The sequence below is a fragment of the Chroicocephalus ridibundus genome, chromosome 5 (genome assembly GCF_963924245.1).
Source record: "Chroicocephalus ridibundus chromosome 5, bChrRid1.1, whole genome shotgun sequence".
NCBI classification, from domain to species: domain Eukaryota; kingdom Metazoa; phylum Chordata; class Aves; order Charadriiformes; family Laridae; genus Chroicocephalus; species Chroicocephalus ridibundus.
Genome location: NC_086288.1, coordinates 29,190,630 through 29,215,562, shown reverse-complemented (window position 1 = coordinate 29,215,562; position 24,933 = coordinate 29,190,630). Strand labels below are relative to the sequence as shown.

The following is a 24,933-nucleotide window of genomic DNA, read 5'->3' as shown; positions in this document are numbered from 1 at the left end:
CGGAGGCGGCGGCGGGCAGCCGTCGTCCCTCAGCGGGACCATGACCCAGCGCCGGGACCCGCGTCCCGCCGCGCCGCTGGACGAGGAGCTGGAGGCGCTCGGGTGAGCGGCCGTCGCGGGGGGTAGACGGACAGGAGGGGCGTCACGAAATGGCGGCCCCCGCCCAAGCCCGGGGGCGGCTGAGGGGCGCGGGGGAGTCCCCATCCGAAATGGCGGCCCTCGGGTGGTGTCGGGCTACCCGAGGAGAGCTGGCAGGGTGAGATCCGCTGGGTCTTGCTGCTGGATTCGGTAATGAAGTGAGGAATAACATAAACTGGGGGTTATTTTAACGAGTGCACCAAAGGGCTTCGTGCATAGTGTGCAGCCGCTCAGAAGCACGGCACCTTGTCCCTGAGGCAGGTTTGAAAGGGTGGCAGGCTCCCATGTACAGAGGATGCTGGTGTGCCACAGGTGAGCGGGAGAAATAAGTAATAGAAAGATTACAGAGCTGGCAGGTGTTTCAAATGTAGTGGAGAATAAGAGGCAAGGGGGCTACAGCTTCACTCACAGAATCTTTGCGACATTGCAACCTTCTCCATCAGCAAGAGCACCTGTGGTTGTGCCGCGCTGCTTGCCCGCGTCTCAGGGGAGCACCAGACCCAGAGCTTGCCCTCAGAGCTGCCTGTCCTCCCCGCCTGCAGAGCTGTGCTGTCCTCTTGGCCATCCCGTAGCTTGGCCTGGGCCCTGGCCCAGAGGGCCGCCATCCCGGGCACCATGCTGGCAGCTCCTTGCTGGGCCCCGGGAGGCAGCAGGCTTCCCCAGAGCGCCTCAGGCTTCGGCAGCAAGAATGGTGGACGGTTCAGAGCCGTTCCGAGGACGTCTCCCTCGCTCAAAAGCGAAACCCGAGGAGCGAAAAGGAAGGCCGAAGGTTGCAACAGACCTCGCTCCCTGTCCCATTTTGTCTGCCAGTTAGTTTTGCTTTTTACTGGAGGAAGGCTCGGGCTACTTTTTCCACAGGCGGTGTTGCCGTGGGTGGGGAGAAACGCGGGCTGGAGGAGCGGCACAGGTGGGCGCTGGGAGGCCAGGGTGGGAACAGTCAGTGACACCAAAGCAAGGGGAGGCAAAGCAGAAGAAGGGCCAGTGAAGATACTGAAAAGGCAAAAAGGCTCTGATGTCTGCATTCAAAAACAACAGATGAAAAAAGTAAAGGTTTTTGCTTCCTGGGTACTTATGGATAAGGACCAAATCATGGGGTTTTTTTGTGATTAATTCACTTAGTGAAGAAATTGGAGTGTAACAAAGAGACTTGGAATTAGTATCCCCACACTGCTGGTATTTTCCCATATTTAGAAGAACCTGTTAATTAAGTGCCTGTTACTGAAGCATGTAACACATATGACACGAAGTAGCACTTTGCAATGGTACCCAGAGTGGCAATTATATACTTTTCCTTTACATCTGTAAGATTACACTCACCCTACAAAAGTATCTACAGGGGAAAAAAAAAAAAAAAAAAAAAAAAAAAAGTGTTGCAGCTGCTGTGGGAAGCATGATTTCCAATTGCCAGACTTTTATTCATTTAGACTATATATGGCCTGAGTTGATTTATGCCAGTAACCTGTACTTCTAAACAGCCTTGCTGTTTGGCAAGGATTTCGTCCTCATAGATGATCTTGTGGGCCTGCAGCTTGATGTGGTACCTGACGTGGTAGCAGCGAGAAGGAAAGACTACAAATGAGAAGGCTACAAATACACATTTTGAAAGCTGTAGGTTCTCTGTTTTATTTCCACTCCAATGTAAAACCTAAACTTTTCACCCTACCGCAAAATACCAGAGCAACACACAGGGCAGTGTGTTGAGTTAAATGCACTAAAGGTGAATAAGCAACGCCAAGGAAAGATTTCCTTCAAATCATTAAACAAAGCCCTTTTTTCATCTACTAGTAAAGCCACTTTTTAATGCTTTTTTTTCTGAACAGGACCAAGAAGTCCTCACACACCAAACATTCTGGTAGCATAGTCTAAAAGATCTCTTACTGTAAATGATGTTTCAGCTGTGAGAAGTAGGTATGTCACTTTCCAGACCATAACATTAAATTCTCAGCCACCAAAACCCTAAACTCAGTCCCCGGTGCTATCACAGTGCTGAGGTCCCCTTACACCCAACATAGTGTCTAGCACAACTGAGATCTGATTCTGCTGAGGAAGTAGTAAAGACCAACAGAGACAAGGGTCATTCAAATGAGGAGCAGCTTTGACATTCACATATCTTTGGGGGGAATTTGAAGCAGGTTGTTTTAGAGCTTCTGCTTTACTGTGCAAAAATCAAAGAAGTTAAAGCTTTGAAGAAGTGTGAAACGGGAAGCATTTTTTCTTTAAGAGAAAGGAGATGGGGTACCAGGGTATCCTCGTAAATTACCAGTTCCACTGCTCATCAAAATGGAAAGTTGACAGCAATGGAGATGGGTGTACAGTGTAAAACCTGTCTAACTATCTGCTAGGTTTGCAGGACCTGGTATTTGCTGGGCTGTTCTAGATTAATGCCCCTGTAATTACACTGAGAGTATCAGAGCTGGTGAGAGCAAGGCAGGAGGGAGGGAGAGGAAAAAACCAAAAAATCCGTATATTCAAACCCCACCTTTATTTTACCCCTGCTCTAGAAGTATCCCATCTGTCACCAAAAAAAGATCAAGAAATAAGATTTAAGAATCCCAGTTATCATCAGGGACAATCACAGTCACTGAAAGATCTAGACATATATACAGCTGTTTTATCAGATTGGATTGTTTTTCTCCAGAGCCTCAGTATTAGTAAAGATGAACTTTCTGACCTCACAACAAAAGAAAGGAAGAGGGGTGTGTTTAGCCTTTTTTTTTTTTAACTATTTCATTCAGTCTGTGATGGCTTGTATTTATTTGGAGAGTTTGGGTGGTCAAACAATCAAGAGTTCAAAGTGAAAATTCAGATTACTGTCAGCTTCATTGTCAATGTGTTTATGGGTGGAACTAATGCCTAATGAAAAGGTAGATGAAAATCAGAACAAGTTGTTAAAAACCTGTTATCTCATGCATTAACTTCTTCCCTAAAACTAAGAAAATATTTAAAAGGGAGCACTGAAGTTTGACAAAAGAGATACAAGCATCTTGGCTCAACGGAAAAGGAAATGGACATTGTGATTCTTCTTTGAAGGTCCCTTTGTCTATTGCTGAGGTCAAGTCTTTTTCCAATCGCATTTATTGCTGTTACTGCCAAAAGGACAGCCTGCGCACTGCAGTGTGAAACTGCTGTGGCTGATCACATACGATGCGAGTTTGGGGAATTCCACGTTGCAGTTCACTTTATTTGCGCAAGAGGTGAGAATGTGGAATATCTCGTCATCCGAGTATTCACAGGCTGGTCTGGTAACACAGCTTCCGTCCCAGCATAGCATAGCTTTGGTGACACTGTTTGCCTTTTGGAGGTGAACAGAATGGGGCGAGAGGAAACAAGTTTTTGTAACGCAGTCCAAACGTTGTTTATCATCCCTTGCAGCATAGCTTTTACGTTCCTCCAGCTCCAGGTTTGACAGTACCATGACAGATGGTATTTGGTAAGACTAAACAATACAATTCATGCTTAGTTTTAGTAAGAGAAGAGAAATCAGACCGCAGGCCTAGATCAGATGATGACAGAGTTGGAGAATTGAGGAACTAATATGACAGGACAGGGCAAATGGTCATAAGAATTTTTTTCCTTCATCTATATTTCTAATATAAACAAGGGTAAAATTACAACAGCTAGAGAGCGGGCAAAAGAACTGGGTGAAAATCAGAACCAAGGCCGTTGAGAGAAGGGGGTGAGAAAATGGAAGTGAAAAGCAGAAGCTGAACTAGTGAAAGCCTACAGTTAGAAGACATGAACTTTAAGGCTGGATACACTGATGTTACTTCCTTATACTTCTGAATATGGCACCCTTGTATTCCAATGAAGTACTTTACATAGGTGCATAACTAAGTGTTTCAGTGTGACATGTTGAAAGGATGTCTAATAAATAGCAATTTTGGTTGAATGCCACCTATAACTTCTATCTTAGCATTCTCACCCTTTTGTAGATTCTCTAGAGCTCTGTCAACTCATGTGCTATTAAAAACATTGCCAGAACTTCACTTCTACTGATGTGAGGTACAAAGAGCCCTTTGCGACTTTAAGATGATAGGTAATGCTTCTAGGGTTTGATATTAGGAAAAAAGTTAAAATAAAATTAAAAAACAACCAAACAAGCCTTGGCAGATCTGATCTGAAATCCAGCACGCAGATAACAGAGAACTAGTGACATTGTTTTGTACAGTGATTTTTGGCGGACAGGCACATGAAGATCATTGCGTCTGGCCAAAGTAGATAAATCAGTGCTTTCCCACTCACTCCATCAAGCATTACAGTGTACTACTGCTTTTAACTAGGAATGGTAATGCGTCTTTGAGGCTAGTATATAGTTTTAAAGTGCAAGAAAATTCAACTCATTGTGGTCAAAGATTTTTTTTTAAAATATGAAAAAAGGTGCAAAACTTGCCAACATCTACACCACCAAAAAACCCACCAACCCTCAGGGTAAATAACTGCTCTGAATAATATTGAAGTCCTACTGAGAGCACATCCGGACCATCTCTCCCTCGTGTGGATCTCTGTTCCCTTTCAGAAACAGAAGAGAGATTAATTAGATTTACTGCATTTCTGCGGGGCTCCTGCAGCTCAGGCAGCCGAGGTGCTTTCCGCAGGGACGGTCACCCACCCAGGAGCACCATCAGTATTGCACCTTCTGCGATGGAGCTTCTGGGGAGGGAGCAGAGAGATCACCCAGCTGAATACTGAGAATCTCCTTCCTGCTTCAGAGAAGGAACTTTGAATTGCCTGACTCTTTACAAAAGCAAGCCAAACATGCACGCAGTTCCTAACTCTATCCAGGCTATAACTATCTGAGAAAATAATGTGGTAAGGACACAAAAAATAAGCCTGACCTCTGCCTGCTGCTTTATCTGATTAGCTGGGTGTACCTCAGAGTCATCATTCCAGACAATAAAAACAAAAGCCAGTCAGGACTTCTATCTGTCCTCTCTTCTGGCGCTAGCTGTCTTTCAGTTCTACGAGGAAGAAAAGCAAGCGTTTCTACTGGGTGTTACGCAGTTTGCACATAGAAATGGCTGACAAGAGAATCATCCAGGTCATTAAACATTCATCCTTGTGTTCCTTGTGTATTCCGGTGTTGTTAAAAAGTTAATCTACCTGATGCCAGCGACAGCTTTATTCACCAGCCCCTATTTACACAGGCAGAAATGTTTTGCAAAATATCCATACGATTTCTTTGTCAACAGCATGATCAGAAATGACAGATGCCATACCTAAAGGCTGTCTCATCTACAGGGGACAGAGAAATGAAGTTTCATTAACTTTTTTCATTGAAACATCTTGAATTATTAAAGAAAATTGCACATTTTGAGGATGATGTTCTTACCCGAAGAGGGAGTTTCCCACCCCAAACATTGCTGTAACATATTCTTCCTCATCACCACTGTGTAGGGAGGTCTAGGCACTACATTAGCTACACAGACATCTTAATGAAAGAGAAGATTTTAACGTGAGTGTCCCCTATTCTGGAGTTGTGATGATTAGCATAGCTGCAGTGGTACAGCCAGCCAGCATAGACATGGCTCATACTGTGGCAGTCACCAGCTTACCCCACGGGGGAGCCCCACTAGTGACTGGGTGGGCAGATCCTTAGAGCAAGGCTGTGCGCTCTGATGAGCTTTGGCTCTCTGGGGCACTGTGTGTCTCCTTCCATTCTCCTCCTCCTCTTAACAGCAGTGTCATAAAGCCCTTCCTACACTGTCACCGATGCAACCTGATCTAGAGAGTAGACTGATTTCTGAAAATGCTTTATTTTCCAAAGAGAAACAAAGGCAATCTCACTAGGGCTGTGTGCCCATCTAGAGACATGCTTTCATGGGCCTGGCAGACTCTTCCACTCCAAAGAGCAGGAAGAATAGCACGGTCCTTCAACAACACACACTGACAACACAAACATGCTTACACATATGGGATAAAGAGATTTACTCTAATTTAGGACAAAGTTAAAGTAACAAGAATGGATAAATGACAGCAATTATAAGCTGAAACTGAGATCGCTAGTCAAATAGTCGATAAGGAATGCAAAAAGGAGGAGCATGCAGGATTTTTTTTGTAGGAGAAATGAAATAATTAGAAAAGAAAAACCTTCCATAAGTGTGTATGCATTTGAGACAGGAAAGCATGCAAGGCCAGGGGCAGCCAGCAGAAGTGGCTCTGAAGCAGGGGAAGGACTTTGTTCTATCTTTCTTTTTGTGTGTTCTTCAGAGAAATCTGAATCAGAAACCCCAGGTAATTTCTACACTACTAGTGATTATCAGCCTGACAAGTGTCAAAGTACAGGACATATTTCTGGATTTTTTTTTGTAGAGAATACAAGACTCTGTAAGTTGGGTCAAATAAAGATGACTTTTGGGAAGACCTTTGGAAATAGCCCAATATGCAAGATATGCACCATGGTTCAAAATGAAAGAGTTAAGACAGTTCAGCTTTTTGAAGGACTTGCTAAGGGCTTCAAACAGATGAGTGTTTGGAAAACCTTTTGATTTCATTAATTTTTTGTTTCAAGGAGGCAAGAAGGTAAATATAGTATTATATTTTCTATCAACAGTCTCCTCCCACAGGTATCACTCAAAAGACAACCAAAACTTAAGTGAAAGATGACTGCCCTTTACAGCATCATGCTGAATGAGCCATATCTCCCACCTTGATTTACCTGCAAATTTCAAAAGAACTGCCTACAAGATTTTGTGTAAATAAGATAAATTTAAGTATGTGTCAGAGGGGGAGTCCTTCTGTTTAACAGAAGTCTATCTAGTACTGTCTAACCACTGTTAGGGTTTGGGTTTCTTTTTAGTCCTGTTTACTTGTATTTGTGTCATCAGGCAGGCTTGATTGGGAGAGTAGACTTTTTGCATAGGTGTGTGTTTATTTACCTTCCTGGTGTCTGTGTGCAAATGCTAAATTTTTCACAGCATTTTAAAATTTTACCTGCGTTCATGCAATTGGAACAAATTTTGAGTGACCATTTTCAGAGTGGAATATCCAGGTAACCTGACAGTTGTTACTGATTGAACCCCCTGTGACAGTCAGGAGGAGGAGAAGAATAGCCATGTGTAACACAGTCACTTTGGCATTAAGATCTGTACTATTGTCTCACATCTATTTTTTAAGCTGAGCAAGAGGAACACGGTAATATTTGAGGGATTTTTGTCTGAGACAGCATTATTTAGGCAAGAGGAGTGGTGCAACCTCATCAGCAAAGATTTAAAACTGCACTTTAAAACAATGTTATTTTCCCAATTCAGTGGGTGGGTTTTTGTTGTTGATTTGTGGTTGGATGGTTTGGGGTTTTTTGCATATTGGTAACATTTCGTTAGTCACTGGCCTTCTACGTGTAAAAAGAAAGTAGCTTTAAACACGGTATCTTTTATACTTGTGACTTCTATTTTAAAATCTTAGTAAAAGGCTTTTTGGAAATAAAGTAACAGCACACTTATGAGCAACCACAAACTGAATATGCCTCCTTTATGAAAATGACCATTTACAGATTTTCCCAACGTATGTTTCTTTTGCACAGAAGTGAGAAAGATAGTGTTAGGAAATTCCACCCAAAACACAACGTTGTCTTCTCGGCTGCGTGTCTGGCCAAGTGTACATGCTGGTATGATCCTCATCACATCAGGATCTAACCTTTGACTGTCACTTGGGCAGTTAATCCCAAAGCGGATTTCGCCTAACAGGTGTTTCAGAGGATGGCACTTTGATCTTTAAATATTCATTATTTTGTTCTACTGTGTAGATGGTCCACAGAGCACGTTCTAGAGCCAAAGCAGCAACACCCTGCCTGTATTGAGTTTCACATGGATCTTGTCTTCCACAGGGTTAACAGTCTGGAGTCTCTTAAAAAGCAATTTGTCAGCCAGCTGGCCTTTCAAGTAGGCAGCCGTCTAAATTCAGAGATAAAACTGTGTGAGATGCCAAGTGGCAACTTGCAATGAACAGATAAGGAGAAAGAGTATACAATTACACCTCATTTCAGTCTGAAGACTGCCATGATACAAATACCAGAAAGTGCTGCAGTCACACTTCTGCTTTCAGTCAAACTGTATTTCTCTGTCTGAAACAGTAATAGACTTTGACCCCAATATTGCAGGTGCACACAGTTTAAAGGAAGGGGAAAGACACTCGGCACCATTCCACATAGAGACAAGGGGAGAAGCATGCTCCCTGCAGAGCTGTGCCCTGGGTACAGTATCGCCGCCTCCTTCTGCACCAGAGGTTCTGGTGTGTGTATATAACTATTGTTAATATCTGCACGTGGCATCTCTTACAGGATTGGCACTCCAGCCTTTTATAGCTGCGGCTCTTTTTTTGTGTTCGGTCTCAGGATCATTTCTAATGAGACCCTTTTCTATTGAAAGAAATCAAGTGTTTCTGTTGTGAATTATTCTGTATGGAAACGAAGCCATAAACAATATTTCATGGTCTTTTTTGCAGGATTTTTTTCTGTGGATTTTCTGTGGAATTTTTCATATTAAAAAAAATGATGAATGAAGTCAGTTTTAACTGAAGTTAAATGAAGCAGCCGTGTAGATGTTTTCCTGCAACAATGTTGAAATTTCTTAAATTTTCACTTCAAATTCTGTCAGTTAATTTTGGTCCCTTCCTCTGTTCCTTCTTCCAAAAAGGTTATTCTTCAAATGAAAATTTTAAGCTTAGGCAAATGTGTTTGATTGCAGATCTTAGCAGTGCAGATGAACCGAGTTGCGGGAAATACAGAGCTTGGGAGGAATTTAAGTGTTGCCTGTTTGCCCCAAAAGAGGAAGCGTACCAAAGCATGTAGATATGTCAGGAAGTACAGATTCTGAAAATAGACAGAGGATCCTGTATACCCCTCAAAATTGCTTTCACCTTATCAGCATAGACCTGGGTAATTTGTTGCTCATGCAAGTGGAATTTGCAGGGGTTTTTTAGATTCAGCAAACTGTCAGCTGTTTGTACACAACTTTGTAGTTAGCAAAAATAAATGGTTTTCTGAGTGCATCAAAAGGAGGATGCTGAAGGGGGCAGAGTTCTGTTTAACCTGTGTGCGCCTTCGAAAAGGATGGTAACTCAAAACTGTAGAAGTGTTAGTTGCAGTCCTTCCTCTTTCTCTAACTCGGCTCCACAACGTGGCAGAAACTGTCAGTTAAGAGCTGAGCGAATGATGCTTGAATCCCTTGTGTCTTCCCAGGTGGTATCATGATAATCTCACCCGACATGCAGCAGAAGCGCTGCTGCTTTCCAATGGGCAGGATGGAAGCTATCTCTTGAGGAAGAGTAATGAAAGGGAAGATTTATACTCCCTCTCTGTAAGGTAGAGTATGACACAAGTGGATTTATCTAATGCTGCACAGCTAGCAGTTCTACAATATTCACTTACTCCCATGTTTGTTTGCATGTCTCATGCATTGAGATGACCTGCAGATTGCTTCCTAGGGCTCAAACTATTTTAATAAGTATTCCTAATATATTGGTATTAATCCGTGTGTAATTCTGCTGCATGACATTTTGTTAGAAGAAAAAAAATATTTTTGATTGGATTTGAAAATTGTTCTCATTTTTCCAAACTATGAATTAATCTTAGTGGTGAAAAACATCATTCCATGGATTGGCTGTGGATTTTCAGTCTGCATGATAAAATTCTTTATGGCAGTTACAAGACTTTAAGAAACAGCTGATGGGAGTAGGAGAATTTTATGGTGAGGGTAGTAGTAAATATAACAGTTAATAGGCACGCTACCTTCACCAGTTTCTGGATCACTGAACAGGAACCATCATCTCTGAGAGGTGATCTGGTGTTTGAGTGGATGGTTTTACTCCTCTGTTCTGGGCTAAAACTCAGTGTTAGCCAGTAATGCATGGCTGATTTGAACAGCATTTTGCAAGTGACAGACATCAGGCCCTTGAAGTCAGTGACAGCATTTTACATCAGTTCAGGACACAGCTCATACAGAGCACAGGTAGCCTGGCCTGGCTACTTCACTGCTGAATCACGTTTAAAGAATCTCCCAAGAAGGCGATTATACCCAAAGGTATAAAAGGCATAGAATCATAGAATTGCCTGGGTTGGAAGGGACCTTTCAGATCATTGAGTCCAACCATCAACCTAACACTGACAGAAACATGCTTCACTCATCTCTGACAGAAGACCCATGAGCAAGTGTGCCTATACATACACTGCTGAAGTTATTACCACTATAGACAGACATGTATGCACGAGCTTGGGGCGGTGCCCAACAGATCTGAAGGTGACGTTACAAAATGAGTATTCAGAGTAGCGATGACTGAATTGAGTGCAAGTCTTGGGGAAAATGAACAGTAGTATTTATAATAGCTTTCCTTTAAAAAAAGTAATTTAAAATGAATCATTGTCTTGCTGGTTAATATTTTTTGACTTTAAAATGTAACTAAATATTATTTGAGGTAATCTACCTCAGACAATTTTAAAAAGATATATATATATATATGGAAGATAGTTTTAAAAGGCACTCAGAAAACAGCTTACTGTAATAAAATAGAATTTAAATAGTTGTTCTATTAATAGGAAACAAAAGCTAAAGTGTTAGTTTAATTATTAGTTAGTGAAAATAAATTTGCTGCTTTAACAAATTCTAGCCTTAGAAGACCTAGAAAAGTCTGCATCAGGTCAATTCTAATCTCCTGTTCAGTTCTGCATGTAGGAACAAGAGTTAATTTATTGTGTTATGATATGAACTGAATATCCCCATCTGGAGTTTGGTCTTTTATTCTGTTACATTAGTTTTTTGGTGGTACAGCTCCTTTGAAATACCGATTTTGATTTTAAAATGTTTTAATAATTTTCTACTGTTTGTTTACCTTTGTTTTTGTTGTAAGTTTTCCTTTCCATTTTTTGACTAATATTAAAACTTAATTTTAGAATAAGTAATTCTGATACCTTTTTGTAGAAAGGATGACTTTGGCAATTCTAGCTGTCATATTCTTTCTCTCCTAAAATGTCTTCTACAGCTTTTACTTTCTGCCTCACAAGGAACTTCAGTCATTATTATAGTTTGTTTTAAAAGGAAACAATGCTTAGGCATCTCTTGAGGTTTTTATTGACAGCTGTAAGAAGAGGGTTCCCATATTGCCTGAAATCCCTTCCCCCAGCTAAATTAGCCAACTTTAAAAAGGAGCTAGGAAATAGAGTAGAGGCTGCTCTCATTGCAACATTGTATTATTGTGAAATTAAATGAAAAGATGAAACCCCTGTCGCTGCAGCAAAGTCACAGCAGCTGTTGTAGGGCATCTGCACTTAGCTTGCACACATTGTGTCCCAGCTGACTGTAGCACAAAATGTGTAGGAAGTCAATGGAAAGACATTCTACAATATCACAAGTACTGTTCAAAGATAAATATTTGTTTAAATTCCTGTTTGAAATTATAATCTCCTGTGGAATTGGCAATAAACAATGGAAAAGATGCTATGAATACCCTTCTTCATCATATTTTCAGTATATTTGCTACATACATGTTTCCTGAGACAAAGTCCTCTCTGGACTATTTTGGATGCTAGTAACATTAACAGAAGTAACTTTTTCATGGGAGATACACTTGCAGTAAGTGCTTCAGCGTCTTCTGAAGTCAAAATAATTGCCCATCAAGGAAGTGAGGCCTTGCACGCTTCTCTGAATACCATCAGCTTTCATAAACAAAAGCTGTTACTTCCCTGACTAAGGACCCTGGTTCATGTTTGACATTGCCCACCATAGAGGAACCATTTGTCTGAGTACAGAGGAAAAGCAGACAATTTCTAAAGCCTTAGGTATCTAAAGTTAGGTTATTCAATCCTAATAACCTTGTTTGGCTGCAAAAAGGAGCCAGTCTATTTTTGAAAGAGAAACAGGAGATATTTTCAATGAGATTGGGGTGCTGCCTGAGAAGTAAGACATATAACGAGTAATATAGGTATACACCGTCAAGACTAAAGCCTGGTAAGTGAAGGGATATCATCCTGGTTAGCCAGAAGGCTGGAAACCTCGTTTGTAATCTTTTTATTGATTGCCATAAGAGTTAATTTAATTTACTTAGCCTTTCTAGACTTTCATAAGCTCCTGTCTGTAAAGCAGCAATTAGATTTTTCTTAATAAATTTGAGTCTGAGATGTATTGAGTATTAGTGAGGGACAGTAATAGCAGTAGTATTAATGCTAGGACAGTGACTGTCAGCCTGTGATCTGGACCAGATTTCCTGTAGTGGAAGCTGCTATGGAAGGGTTATACATGCCAAATGTATTTGGCATTTATGCCTTGACAGAATTTAAAATTTCCCTTTTTTTTTTTTTTTAGGGGAAAAGATTCTGTGAAACACTTCCACATTGAACATACAGGAACTTCATTCAAATTTGGATTTAATGAATTTTCTAGCTTGAAAGAACTAGTCATGCATTTTGCAAATCAGCCTTTAATTGGAAGTGAAACAGGTAAGGAGAACCATATGTTTGTATGAACACGTTTGTAGTCATGCTTCACGGAGATCCGGGCAAAAGGAGCTTTGGATGTGTTATCAGGTAGTTCTACTGCTGAAGCATTCCGCTTCAGAAATTCATATTTGTATTAACCTCAAGTATCTAAGATGTTCCTCTTCAAAAACTCTTTCAAGTACTCTGGAGACAAACTACATGTAAGCTTACTGGGTTTTTGCTAACCAGGGGCATGACCTCCTTTTGATTTCTCAGAGACAGAAGGAAGCATTTCAAAATACGCATGTACTGGGAGGAGCAGAACCTTCTCAAAAAGGGCAAAACCAAAGCGGGGTGTTTAGTGAGCAAATACATGTTCATCTACAAGGTTGAAATCCCCCAGTAAGAATAAATAGAAGAAGGACTTGAAATTGTTCACCTACACTATTCATCCAAAGAAGAAGTCTGGAGTGGTATGTTTCCCGGAGGGAGTGTGTCCTGTATTACCTCTCCCTTTCTGTCTACAGTGGATCAGCCTGCTGATGCCATCTGCCATCACATTGATTTGTCTTGTTTTTAAGAAAAAGAAAGAAAATCACAGGCTTCTTTAGCAGCCAACATGCTACCTGAATTAAGAGTCAAAAGATTAAACTTGATTCCTACAAGAGTGTTGAACACCACCAGACCTGACTCCATGGAGAAACAGATACATATTATCATGATAATGCCAGTTTTAGGTTTAGATTCAAATGTAACAGTTGAAGATGCATCAGTACAAGTTAGTGCCAGAAACTTCAGTCTCCTGTGTAGAATGTGTATGCAAATAACGCATAGACTGGTACTAATTATATATGCAAGTGACCAGTTAAATAATTGCTGTCACATGCAATAACTGTAATATGTCACACACTAAATACACACCAGTGCTCTTGTAACACAAGCATTAAATTCAAAGGGGGCTTTGCAACTTCCCTCCTCCCCCTCCAAGAAAAATGCAGTGATACACTCAATATGGCACTTTCATCTTTCAAAGCATTATTTTTCTAAGTTGCTTTAAAGAGTGCTTTGAACACAGAGTTCCTACATGTATCTTTTTGTCCCAGTAAGCTGTTTTTCCTGTGAAATCAGATATGCACCCACAGGTCTAACGCTGTAAAGGTTTCAGTTGACATATAAAGCTTGTATTTCCCCATTCTTTCACTGCCCGTGTTACAGACATTAGTAATCAAGGCATCGGTGTTATGTGAGCCCTGTGCACAGGATCACCCCTGCTGAATGATGGGCTCACTTGTCACCTTAAAGCTCCCTAATCAGATTCTGCTGGCTCTGTGAAACCTCTTTAAGTTGGATGTGCTACAGAGTAAGAAAAACCATTTGAACATCACATCAAGAAACCTTCCACCTTACCTTACCATGGATAGCAGTAGAGTGGAAGAGACAGTTAGTGGCTCAGGCAATGTTCCATCAGATACAGGTGTCAAAGGTCTCCTGGGTGGTAACCAATTTATACCAAAAAGGGAGTAGAGGGTCATCAGAGCCCGCTCTAAGACAAGTGTCAGCACAGCAGAATGACCAGCCCAACACAGGGTCACACAGCAGGTTGGCAGAAGGGCCAAAAATACAGCCTGATTTCTTAGGCCACGCTTACTTTCAGTGAAAAGCAACAAGTGACCTTTGGCTCAGGCATTAGTAGAAAGTAGTTGGACCAATAACAAGTTATTCCTTGTTGTACTTACAAACAATTTTGTATAGAAACACTGTGAGATCGGGAATGAGAGGGCATGATAGCATTTTTCATCTCCTCCTTGCTCATGGGCAGGATTTTATAAGACAGAGACCCACGAGACAGAATATGTAATGGTTTCCACTATCTTCCATGTAAATTTTGTCTCGCTGGAGCTAGTTTTGTCTCTGAAGAGGCATACCGGACTCGCTTTGATCAGTACTTGAACACACAGGCCTGCACCTCTGCAAACTGTTCTATGGAGCACAGTGGTTCTTTCCTGCTGGGACAGCTGCAGGGGTTTGTGCTTCAAGACCGACAAATCTTGTCTTACTGCAGCTTTGCCACTCCGGATTGCTACATGGACTCACATCTACTTTTCTGCAGTATAATGTGTACTCTTCTTCCTTCTGAACTACAGATAATTAAAAGGAAATTAGGGCTGCTGTGTTCTGTGAGATGGTTTATTGAAGAGGCAAGCTGAATCTATTCAGTAACAATGTTAAAGCAATATTCTATCATATTTCTATATTTCTGTCTTTATTCAAAGTGACAAGGTCAATATATTATTCCTACCTGTTTGCTTTATCAGTTTTTTTTACTTAAGCTATTTTGAAAACATAAAAACTTTAAGTCATTACCCAGACAAAAAAGTCAGTCACTTGAAGCTACCATTTCCAACAATGGGACTAATTTTCATTCTTCCTTAGAAATAGATATCACGCACAAACATGCAAGAAGACTCTTGCTTCAGTGCAGCTTTTACTACTTCTTTTATACAGTTACCAGATGATTCTGTACAAGTATCTTTTGTGGAGAAGAAACATGAAGGACTTACAAGAAAACAAGTATTGTATAAAATGTTAAACTATTCCTCTCAGTTCGGCAACAGGTGTCTTTATGCATGGTGTACAGATGATGGTATTCTGATTCTGTGCAACGGTTTAAGATTACTTTCTGTAGACTGGTAATGGGGGTGTTCTCAATTTCATTTTAAGTGGTAAAGCATTTTTTTTCCTGCAAGGCCAGAGAAAATTAAACTAATTTTGACTTTTTACCTATTGCACGTTGAACATATCATATTTGCATACACCCCCTGTGCCTGCAAACAGATTTCAGTTGGTTACTTCAAATACAATTTTTCCACTTCCCTTTGCAGCCCTTCCCATTAAAATATATACTTTAAACTTTATTTCACTTTTAAATTATTCAGTCACCTGCAGGTTTCAAGTCCAAGTTCTTACCAATTCTAGCATCCCTCCTCTTTAAGGGCTGACAATATCAGCATAAAATGCAAATGGAGCAGCATTTGGCATGCTGTGACATTATTTTTAAAGCATGAGATTAGGTGGTGTAGCAGTTACTATTTTAAGGAGGTTCTTCACTATTGTGAATAGTGTAATAGATTCACTATCGAGAACACAGCTTTTTGTAGAGAACGTGCAATAAACATGACCTTATTTGGAAAACAAAGAATGGCTATAATCAGAACGTTACTAACTGGAAAGACCTATGGTAAAACAGTTATAGGCAATGGTAATGTGGGCTTACTGTTGGGAAGGCTGCATCCGAAGCTCTGACAGATTAAGTGACTTACGCAGCAAGCAGTAGATTGTTAGCAAAACCAAGACGACTGTTATAGCCTCATATCTCGTCTAGCTTCCTGCTTACCCCCCCAGCCAGCCTCCTGTGCAGGAGAGGAATTTAATGTGTCAAGGGATTCCCTGCAAGCACTAGTAATTTCATAGGTTTTAAAAAGGCACAGTATATATTTACAGTTTTCACAGTTGCATATGAACAGGCGTGATAATGTTTGTAGTCACATCTTCACAAACGCAGTGAAAAAGATCCCCCTTTCTACCACGTCAGGCAGAAAGTCACAAATCAAACCTTGATCACACATGCGTCAGCATTTCAGCTGTAAGTGTTTGGTAACTATGAAATCTGTGTTTCAACTTGTTCCACATTACCTAGTTACTCCCTGGCTGGAAAGCAGGTTCAAGCAGGGTAGGAAACACCTGCCTTTGAGGGTTGTCTGATGGTCCTGTCCTGTTGCTGTCTTGTTTTGTTGCCACTTACCATGCATTGCAGAAGGGGTTTAATTACCTACTGCTTAGAAGAAACAAAGAGGGTTTTCGCTATTGTTTCAGAGATGTAAGAACAAATTGACTCGCATTGTACAGGGATGGAATTAGGCAAGATCCAAGCGCCCAAGGCATTGAGGGCTCTGAGCAACACAGTAGAGCCAAGGAAGTGAGACTGGGCAAACGAATACAACAGCAAGTGCCCCTCTGTAGTTTGCATGTCTGGATTTTCGTGGAAAATACCCTTCATAAAGTCTAAACTATTCAGATGATGCACATTAGAAGTATTTGTCTAGTTTTATCAGTATGGGAGAGTCATTTGTAGCATCTGATTGTTTCCTGACATGGACGTGGCCTGAGTCCTGCCCCTGTTCAAGGAAAACCCCTTACAGGCAGTGTCGCAGAGATCCTGGGGAGGTTATTACCTTTTCCTAAAATTAAAAAGATATAAGAGCTAAAGTTAATCATGCTACAAACTGGGAACTAGTGACAATTATTTTCTAAGACTGTCTTGCCAGGTGACTTACTCCTGCTCTTTTTCTCTCCAGGAACCTTAATTGTATTGAAGCATCCCTACCCACGGAAAGTGGAAGAACCTTCCATTTATGAGTCTGTCCGAGTTCACACAGCGATGCAGACGGGAAGGACAGAAAGTGATCTTGTTCCAAATGCTCCTTCAGTAAGTTATATTCTGGTGCAAGGGGTGCTTCTCCTGGTTCGAGTTTAGTATGACTGTTGGAGTGAACTATGCAATAACACCAATAAATTCATCCTTTTATGGGTTCGTAAATGCAGGAAGTCTTTGCCGAGCAAGGCAAAACAAACACAGACCTCACCAGGTACAGTCCCAAGACAAATAAAGCCTTTCACAGGTGTTGTCACTGAGACCTACAGTGCTGTCACTGGCAAAACATTGTCTGCAGCTAACCTAGGTAAGCCTCACCATCCAAACAAGGAACATATAAAAGTTTTTCATTCTCCTATTATCTTCCTTTCAGAATGCCATCTTACCAGTAACATTATCAGGAATTTTAAAAAACCAAACACACCACAAAAAACAAGCACAACACTTCTCACATCTTTCTGACAACACTCGTCAGGCTCTGTGCAACAATAGGTATGTCGGGTTGCACAGCAAGCCCTTGTTTTGCCAAACATCCTTTACATCCAGTGGTGTCTCTCTCTCCACCCACAGGTGAGGGAAGGAATACACTAAATAGCAAAACAGTAAAAGCTACAGGATTTACCACGTTTTGTCTCACTGTGATGATGAGGATTAGACGACAGGAAACAAGAGTCCTGACAGACATAAATTCATAACTTACTATTATTTTTGCAGTTGTCTTTGCTTGTTAGAATTATTTTGCCCAGTTCACAATATACAGCATCCTTCACAACTGGGAGGAAGGAAAGAGCATCTCTGACTTTCTAGGTCAGTTAAAAAGTGACCTTTTGAAAAAAATTTTCAAAGATGTGCTAGACAGGCAGGGACACATTTGGAAAAGGAAACCCCAAACAGAAGTGTGGTACAACCAAGTTAATAATATCTGTAGCCTGATAGGCACATTACTCAAAAGGGTTTTTTGGCATTTCCATAGTTGGATTTTATTATTTTAGAATCACCTTGCCTTAAAGCAGGAAGACAGTTTGCTGTGTTCCAACACAGTCTTAAACCCAAAATAGAGCGATACGACAGAAGAGCCTCCACCCTCTCAGCCTGAGTAATTTTGAGCACAGTAAAAAGCTGTGTCATGTTAAAAGCTACACCTTACTGGTGTGAGAAACAAGAGAACATCTTCATATCCATTTGGACCACCTGCTGTGACATCTGTGACTCACTTGGACAGTAATTAGAGACTTTAAATCCCTAGTAATTCATATCTAGCAAGACAGGTGGTTGTTCCAGAGCAGTATTGCTCAGAACAGAGAGGAAATTTTTTATGACATAGTATATTTTTGGAGAAAAAGACAAAGAGTTACATTAATATGTATTACTTCTGTCTCTCACAACTAGCCCTTCGTGGCTGAGTTCTACTGTAACCTCCAAAGGAACTTGACTTCCACATACGACCAATAAAAAGGCAGTATTTTTTGAAGAGGAAGTAGTAATTAACTTGGCAAGAATTTGGTTTTCTGAGATCAGCAGTCTCACAATTAGGGCGGTACCACAGAGTTTCAATGAGTATCTGAGAAGTCAGAAGGTCCCAGTGTCACTCATCATTGCAGAGAAACGGTTCAACAAACAATTTCTCAGTAAGCATATTGAATGTAACAGGTTTTTCCTCTTGAACGTACGGCTGTTTGAGAGAAGAGAATGCCTAAGTAAAACATCATTCACCTCGCTGCCTTGCATTTCAAGAGTGATTTCTGTGGGTAATTCCACTACCCGGTAAACCCCAGGCACTTCTGTTTACAACATGCACTGAGACAACAAACTAGCTTTACTAAATAAACTGTAATCGCAAGTATTTTGCTGTGGTTGGTTGAGAAGATGCAAGCCAGAAGCTTCCTGAGGGAGACATGGTCTCAGAGATTGCCTTCAGCACTAGTGCAGGTCTGTGTTTACCCTAGTGGTGGATCCAGAGTGTGAGGGGAGCACGGGAGTGAGGACAAGGCGTGCGGCCACGGGAAGGTTCCCCAAAAACAGGCTACTCTTTCATCTTACAGGTGTAGGCAAAGATGTGGGAAATAGAAGCACAGCTCAGTCACTAACCCCGATCCCTTTCCTTCTCACTTCACAGCTTGGTACAAAGGAAGGATATTTGATAAAACAAGGCAAAATAGTCAAGGTAAGGAAAACTCTTACTCCTTGCTTTCACTCTGCAGTCACCCACAGAAGCTAGAGGCAATGTGGAGCTGAAATAGCTCCACCTGCATTCCCCTGCAGAGAGGAACCATTTGTGTTTTGAGCAACAACAACAAAGCATGACTGTAAACCAGAGCAAGTCAACAGCTTTAAAGGTTTTTCCTTCCAAAGAAGCATTCCACTAAATTCTCACAAGACAATTACCATCTGTTCTTGATCTTTCAGAATTGGAAGACAAGGTGGTTTACACTGCATAGGAATGAACTTAAGTATTTCAAAGATCAGACAGTAAGTAGCAAACACCAGTTCTACTCTTTAAACCTCTACAGAGGCAGCTGCAGCCTCCTCATCTCTCTGGCTTCCCGCGTCTGCATCACAGCTTCCTGAGCTAAAGCTTCCCATGCTGTCAGAGGGGTGACACCTTTCTAATAAAGTCAGAGTTTTGCTGATGACTTCAATGAGAGGAGGTTAGAAAGTTTTACAGCTAGAAAACATTTACTGTGCTCTGTCAGTCTTACCTACTAGACAGAGTTGTTTACCATGAATTTTAAGCTATCAGTTTTTATTGGTAGCTTTGACACGCAACCTAACAGATAGCAATGCTATTAAAATATTTCTGCAAATACTAGTAGTATATTTTGCATTCCTTAATTTCATTCTTTTATTTCAAGTGGTTGCACACTATACATAGAAAACTGTTCACTGAAAAATACCTTCCTTCCTAGCACTCTGCCATAGGTTAACCTGCTGCATCCAGGAAAAACAATTTGTCCTTACAGTTGCTGTTCCATTCAATCTTAAACTGAGTAAAAATAAGAAATACCTCTAGAGTTTCTCCACCCTTGCAAAACCTCTAGTTCGGGTTCCTCTGTAGACACAGACAAACTGTTTACTTCTGCCAAGCCCTATTTCAAGCATCAACAGGTTTTAACACAACAGCATACACAACTGCCCTCTCTTACCAAACATTACCATTTATAAACAGTTACATATTTATGGCACCTTCCATCAGTTTTCATTTCAGTTCAAGCCAACTTGAGTTAAGTTTCCAGCATAAGATTTCAAAGGGCAACTCTCCAAACATTTGAGCAGCATTTGTGACTTACCAGGTGAAGAAGGTGTCTCTGTCAGGACTGTGGGCAGCAGCTCCTGGCACTGCTATTGTTGCTGTGTGGTTGCAGATACCTACAGGCGAGCAACTTGCTGGTGGCCCTGGGATGGCATTTGTTAGCAGGCTTCAGTATAAGTGACTTTCTTCTAGCGCAGTGTGTAACTGACAGCTACTAAGCCATAGGAAAACATAAGGAAAGGTGAGAGAACAACAGGCACCTCCATGCATCTGATGAGGGACCACAAGAATAGCTAAGGCCACCTGGGCAGAGGGCAAGCTGCTCTTCCACTTCAGCTGCCCCTTGCAAGGAGCTCAAGAGGGTGAGGCCGAGTGAAACGAATCAAAGGAGGACTCTCACAGTTTACACAGAACAAAACTCCTAAGGGAGAGGTGTTGTAGCCATACACAGTCAGTCTGCATCCCTGCACCTGCGCGCTCCTGGGCCTGTCCCAAGAGCATCAGCTATACACACACTGCTCATACAGCAAGCCTCATCCCTCCTGCAGCAAGCACTGCTCTAGCTCTGCTTCTACATTTCTCCCTACCCAGCTTCATCCTTTTAAAGCACTTAGGAATTAATTAAATCTCCAACAGCTGGCTAGGCCTGATAAGACCTTTAACCATCCCTATATCTCTGTAAACCTTAGCTGGAAATTATACCAGATTTGATACTGTGCCAGTTAGGTTATAGTGCATCAACCAAGCCCTCAGCAGTCTGCATCTAGCTCAAGCTTTCCCGCAGTACACATTGCCTGTGTGTTTTTTCTCGATCTGAACTGACTGTTCTGGTGTTTTTATATTCAGTTCAATTCATCTCACATTAGTCCTGACGTTACGTTTGCTAGTTTGGGTTTACGGTCTTACAGCTATTGCACCTATGCCTGGAAAAACCTCGTGTGCCCATAAAGGTCTAGGTGCATTGAAGATAAACCAAACTAGCATTATCTACTGTTTTCATATGTTCCTATTTTAAAACGATTTTATTTTCAAGGCCACAGAACCGATCCGGGCACTTGACTTAACTGAATGCTCAGCTGTGCAATTTGACTATTCCCAGGAAAGAGTCAATTGTTTCTGGTAAGTTGCTGTGCTTTTTCCACCTTGCTGGAAATGTCAAAATAGCCAGGGAAGCTTGAAATGTAACCACTGGGTGCTTCTGAAAGCTCCCTTGCTGGTTGCAACTCTGATCGTCCTCTAACTCACGAATCTGTTTCTGTCAGACAAACCTCTGTCCTGGAATGTTTTGCCAAATTACTGCTGCCAAAAGGGTTTTCTCTTGGCAAGGACGAATGGTGTAGGCCTATGTGTAGTGGACATTTCTTTTCCTAATTCTGGAAGCATGTATAATCATCACCCGAACCCATGGAACTTAGGTACGGTCCCGTTCCCAGCTCAAACATCGCTACGGCGCATGCAGTAACCGCTCCTGTGCCCAGATGCGGGTGTGTTGTCCATACGGGGCTGGGGCAGCGGCTCCCCGAGCTGTGAATGACTGTAAGCCGTTCTTGCCTAACCTCCCTCCCGCTGACTGAATGGGAGGGAGCACGGCCTCCTCTGTCTAAACAACTTGGTTCAGGCCAGCTGGGTTCACTTTTAGGAAGAACTACAAGTTGTTGTAGCAAATTAAGGAATAGTTTTAATTGTTTACTTACAGTTTAGTATTCCCACTAAGGACGTACTATCTGTGCGCAAAAACCGGAATAGAAGCTGACGAGTGGATTAAAATACTGCGATGGAAACTGGTAAGTTGACGTGCAGTGTTCCGTGGCCGTACACCTCAGGCAGCAGTGCCCTTGGTGCTGCCATCGTAAAACCTCATAAAACTGATTCTGTAGCACCCAAGTGCTACCGTTCTCCCTATCTGCAAGAAGGGAGTACTTGTTCTGGCTTCCAGGCCAACTAGATTGGAATACGCAGTTTTTGCATAATGTAGCTGCATGCAAACCTGCTTTAGCATTTTTGGGATGCCCTTTTAACACACATACGCATTACAAAGAAGAAATTACTTCCATCTTTAAGGATGTCATTGGGTAGATGGTAAACACTATGGAGCATCAGCACAGACCGCACATGACGAGTCATGAAGGAAGCAATGAGAAGACAATGTAAAGGCTTAAGAGTGTTACTTCCTTAAAAATAGCAGTATTTGGGTTGATCATGCTCAACCACACCCACAGGCATGCAGACAAACAGCAATGGATTGTCTCTTTCTGTTCTAGTCACAAATACGGAAGCAGCTGGAGCAGCGTAACGCCACCCTCAGTTCCTAGCGGCACCGCCAGTACTTCTCTGTTGGCAGGAGCTGCCGCTTTGCCAAGGGGAAGGCGCCACTTACAAGAGGACGGTTTCACATGTCTCCATTTCCCGCAGTGGGCACGCGTGTGGGTCCAGGTCTGCACACCAGCTCCTACAGCTGAGGGCTCTCCAGCTGTTGAGTCACGTGCAGAGGCGTTTGCAAAATCAGAGTGTGGGTTTGACGTGCATGGCGTGTGTCTGTAGTGCACGCTGAATTCAACACCTGTTAACTAATCACAGAAGTAGTGGCTGTTTAAAACTTTTGTGGTTATTCAGAGCACTCTCGGTAATTTATTGTAAGCTCCGTCACAACTAACCGTTAGCAGCATATTCTCTAACCTTGAGCCTGTTATTTAAAGCCAGTCCTTTCTGTAAGTATTAAATATTTCTTTTGTATCATGTGTTTAGGCTCTAAACCAAAAGAAAAATGACAGAGGTAAATTACCTTTTTGTAAATAGTATCTATGTTACAATCCAGAGAGTATTTCGAGTCCCTTTTCAAGGTGATGGATGAGTAATGTTTAGTTCTGGTCAAATATGGTTTTGTGTGGTTTAGATTTGTACCGCAGTGATGGCTACAAGAGAACGGTTGTTTCTCACGGCATATATAGGTAACAGTGAGCAGTGCCATACAAGCGCGCTTGTTTACAGACTAGGATTATGAGAAATGGGCAGCTGGTTCCTAGTGCTTGTATGACAGAGCTGCCACGGGGCCCTGAGGATGGTGACGGGGCTCTGCAGAAGCCATTGCCCGTGGCAGCCACCAGCATTTGTTGGCAGCATTACAAGACCCCTTGAAAATGGGCTGGATTTTGTACTTTTCCCTCAAGCAGAGAGCTCAAAATGAGGTTTTATCCAGAACTATGTTCTAGAGTTACGCACTGCTTACTTTATATTAAATGATCAGTAACAGAAAAGCACCATGTACACTCAAAATAAGAGTTTAAAAGAATACATCTTCTACGTGACCTGATGCGAATTTCCATCTGTATTTTGGAAGACTCATGCAAATGTAACAGCATTGTGGCTCGCTACAGAGTTGAGAAGTGGAAGCCCACTACTTTGGCGCTGAGTCAAAATTGTTACATTGTGGAAGCAAAATTTGACACACTGGAGGGTCCCAAGACCAGCCTGGCCTGACCTCACGGCTGACCCACCTGGCAGAGCCCCTGAGCCATCCTGCTCCTCCGGGAGAGGTGGGGGAAGAGGGAGGGCCCCCAGTCTCCTTGCAAACGCTCAAGTTTCTGCTGAAACAGTGTATACAAACCTCTCCCGCTATGCAATCGCTGGGCACAGGGCTGGGTACTGCTCAGGCAGCAGGTCAGTGCTCAATAGGTGCCTTTACTGTGAGAACACAAGAGGAGGAGGGGAAAAAACATGCCAGAAGGAGAAAGAAAATCTAGATTTGGACATAGGAATAGCATTTTATTTCAACTTAGAAATTCAAAATATTTGTAAATATTTTTATACAGACTGTTTTCTGAATAAAATGTCATTATAAAGGTCTTTATTCCTGTACTGTATTAAAGCTTTGCCCTCCTTTTTCCCCTAAAGAAGTTTAACTGGCATCTCCCATTTAGTTAAAGCTCTGATGAGTTTGTGTGAGATAAAGGCAGTGTTAATGGGAAGAGCGCGCCGATGTTCTCCAACAGCATCACTGTTCTCTGAAAACAGCTTGGAGATGAAGCTTGAAGCGTAACCACAAAAGCAGCCTTCCCTGTTTCACATGAAGAAGCTGCGTTACAAACGTGAGAAGCGAGTTCAGCACACGGTGCCATGAACTGAAGCCAGTAAAAGAAATGGCGCTTGGCTGGCCGAGGAAGCAGAGCCACAGGCAGGTGAGCTGAACAGAAGCTCACGGCAACAGTCGGCCCTAGGTGGAACACCAACACTTTTTGTCAGAAATACACAGGGAGATGCCTTGGGGCTCAGTTCCCAGCTGCTTCTGTAATGACCAGCAACAGAAAGCTCAAGCCAGGAGTTCAGTTTAAATGGAAAAGGGTTGATTGACGTCTTTAAATCTCTGTGAGAGCTTTTGAGACAAGTATTCCCAGCCCTTATTTCCAGCACCACCGTTTTCCCCTGACACTGAAGGTGGGTGAGGTATAAGGGAGGGGGCGGTGGTGGCCCCTTTCCCAGCCTGAGGCAGAGACCTGCCAAGAGCTCTCCTTTAGACCAGTGGTGCTCGGTTTTAGTGCTGGAAGTCTACACCAGAGTCATCACAAGGGGCATGTGGGAGGGGACGAGGTGGGGAGCAAAGAGCACGGCATTGATGCCCAGCGATAGGAAGCCAGTCGGCACTAACCTCTGCATCGGCACGGAACCCAGTATCTGTATCACCCCATCGAGAGACACCCCAGTTTTCAGCCTGTA

General features: G+C 42.2%; 1 protein-coding gene across 2 annotated transcripts; it reads left to right on the top strand.

Moving 5' to 3' along the window:
* DAPP1 (dual adaptor of phosphotyrosine and 3-phosphoinositides 1) lies at nt 1-24,263 on the top strand. 2 transcript variants are annotated; one of them, XM_063336172.1, is made up of 9 exons: nt 1-102; nt 9,314-9,436; nt 12,429-12,562; nt 16,897-17,027; nt 19,090-19,137; nt 19,380-19,442; nt 21,257-21,342; nt 21,920-22,007; nt 22,485-24,263. In XM_063336172.1, the coding sequence occupies exons 1-9, from the start codon at nt 41-43 to the stop codon at nt 22,533-22,535; spliced, it is 786 nt and encodes a 261-aa protein (XP_063192242.1). In that variant the 5' UTR covers nt 1-40; the 3' UTR covers nt 22,536-24,263. The 2 variants fall into 2 exon arrangements, with proteins under 2 accessions (XP_063192242.1, XP_063192243.1); XM_063336173.1 differs by lacking the exon at nt 9,314-9,436 and having other exon boundaries at nt 11-102.
* The last annotated feature ends 670 nt before the right edge of the window (nt 24,264-24,933 follow it).

Excerpts from the sequence above, each read along its gene's own strand:
- DAPP1 (XM_063336172.1), top strand. The coding sequence starts at position 41 with ATGACCCAGCGCCGGGACCCGCGTCCCGCCGCGCCGCTGGACGAGGAG. Across the intron at positions 103-9,313 it reads GAGGAGCTGGAGGCGCTCGG|GTGGTATCATGATAATCTCA; the intron begins GTGAGCGGCCGT and ends GTGTCTTCCCAG. Across the intron at positions 22,008-22,484 it reads AAATACTGCGATGGAAACTG|TCACAAATACGGAAGCAGCT; the intron begins GTAAGTTGACGT and ends TTTCTGTTCTAG.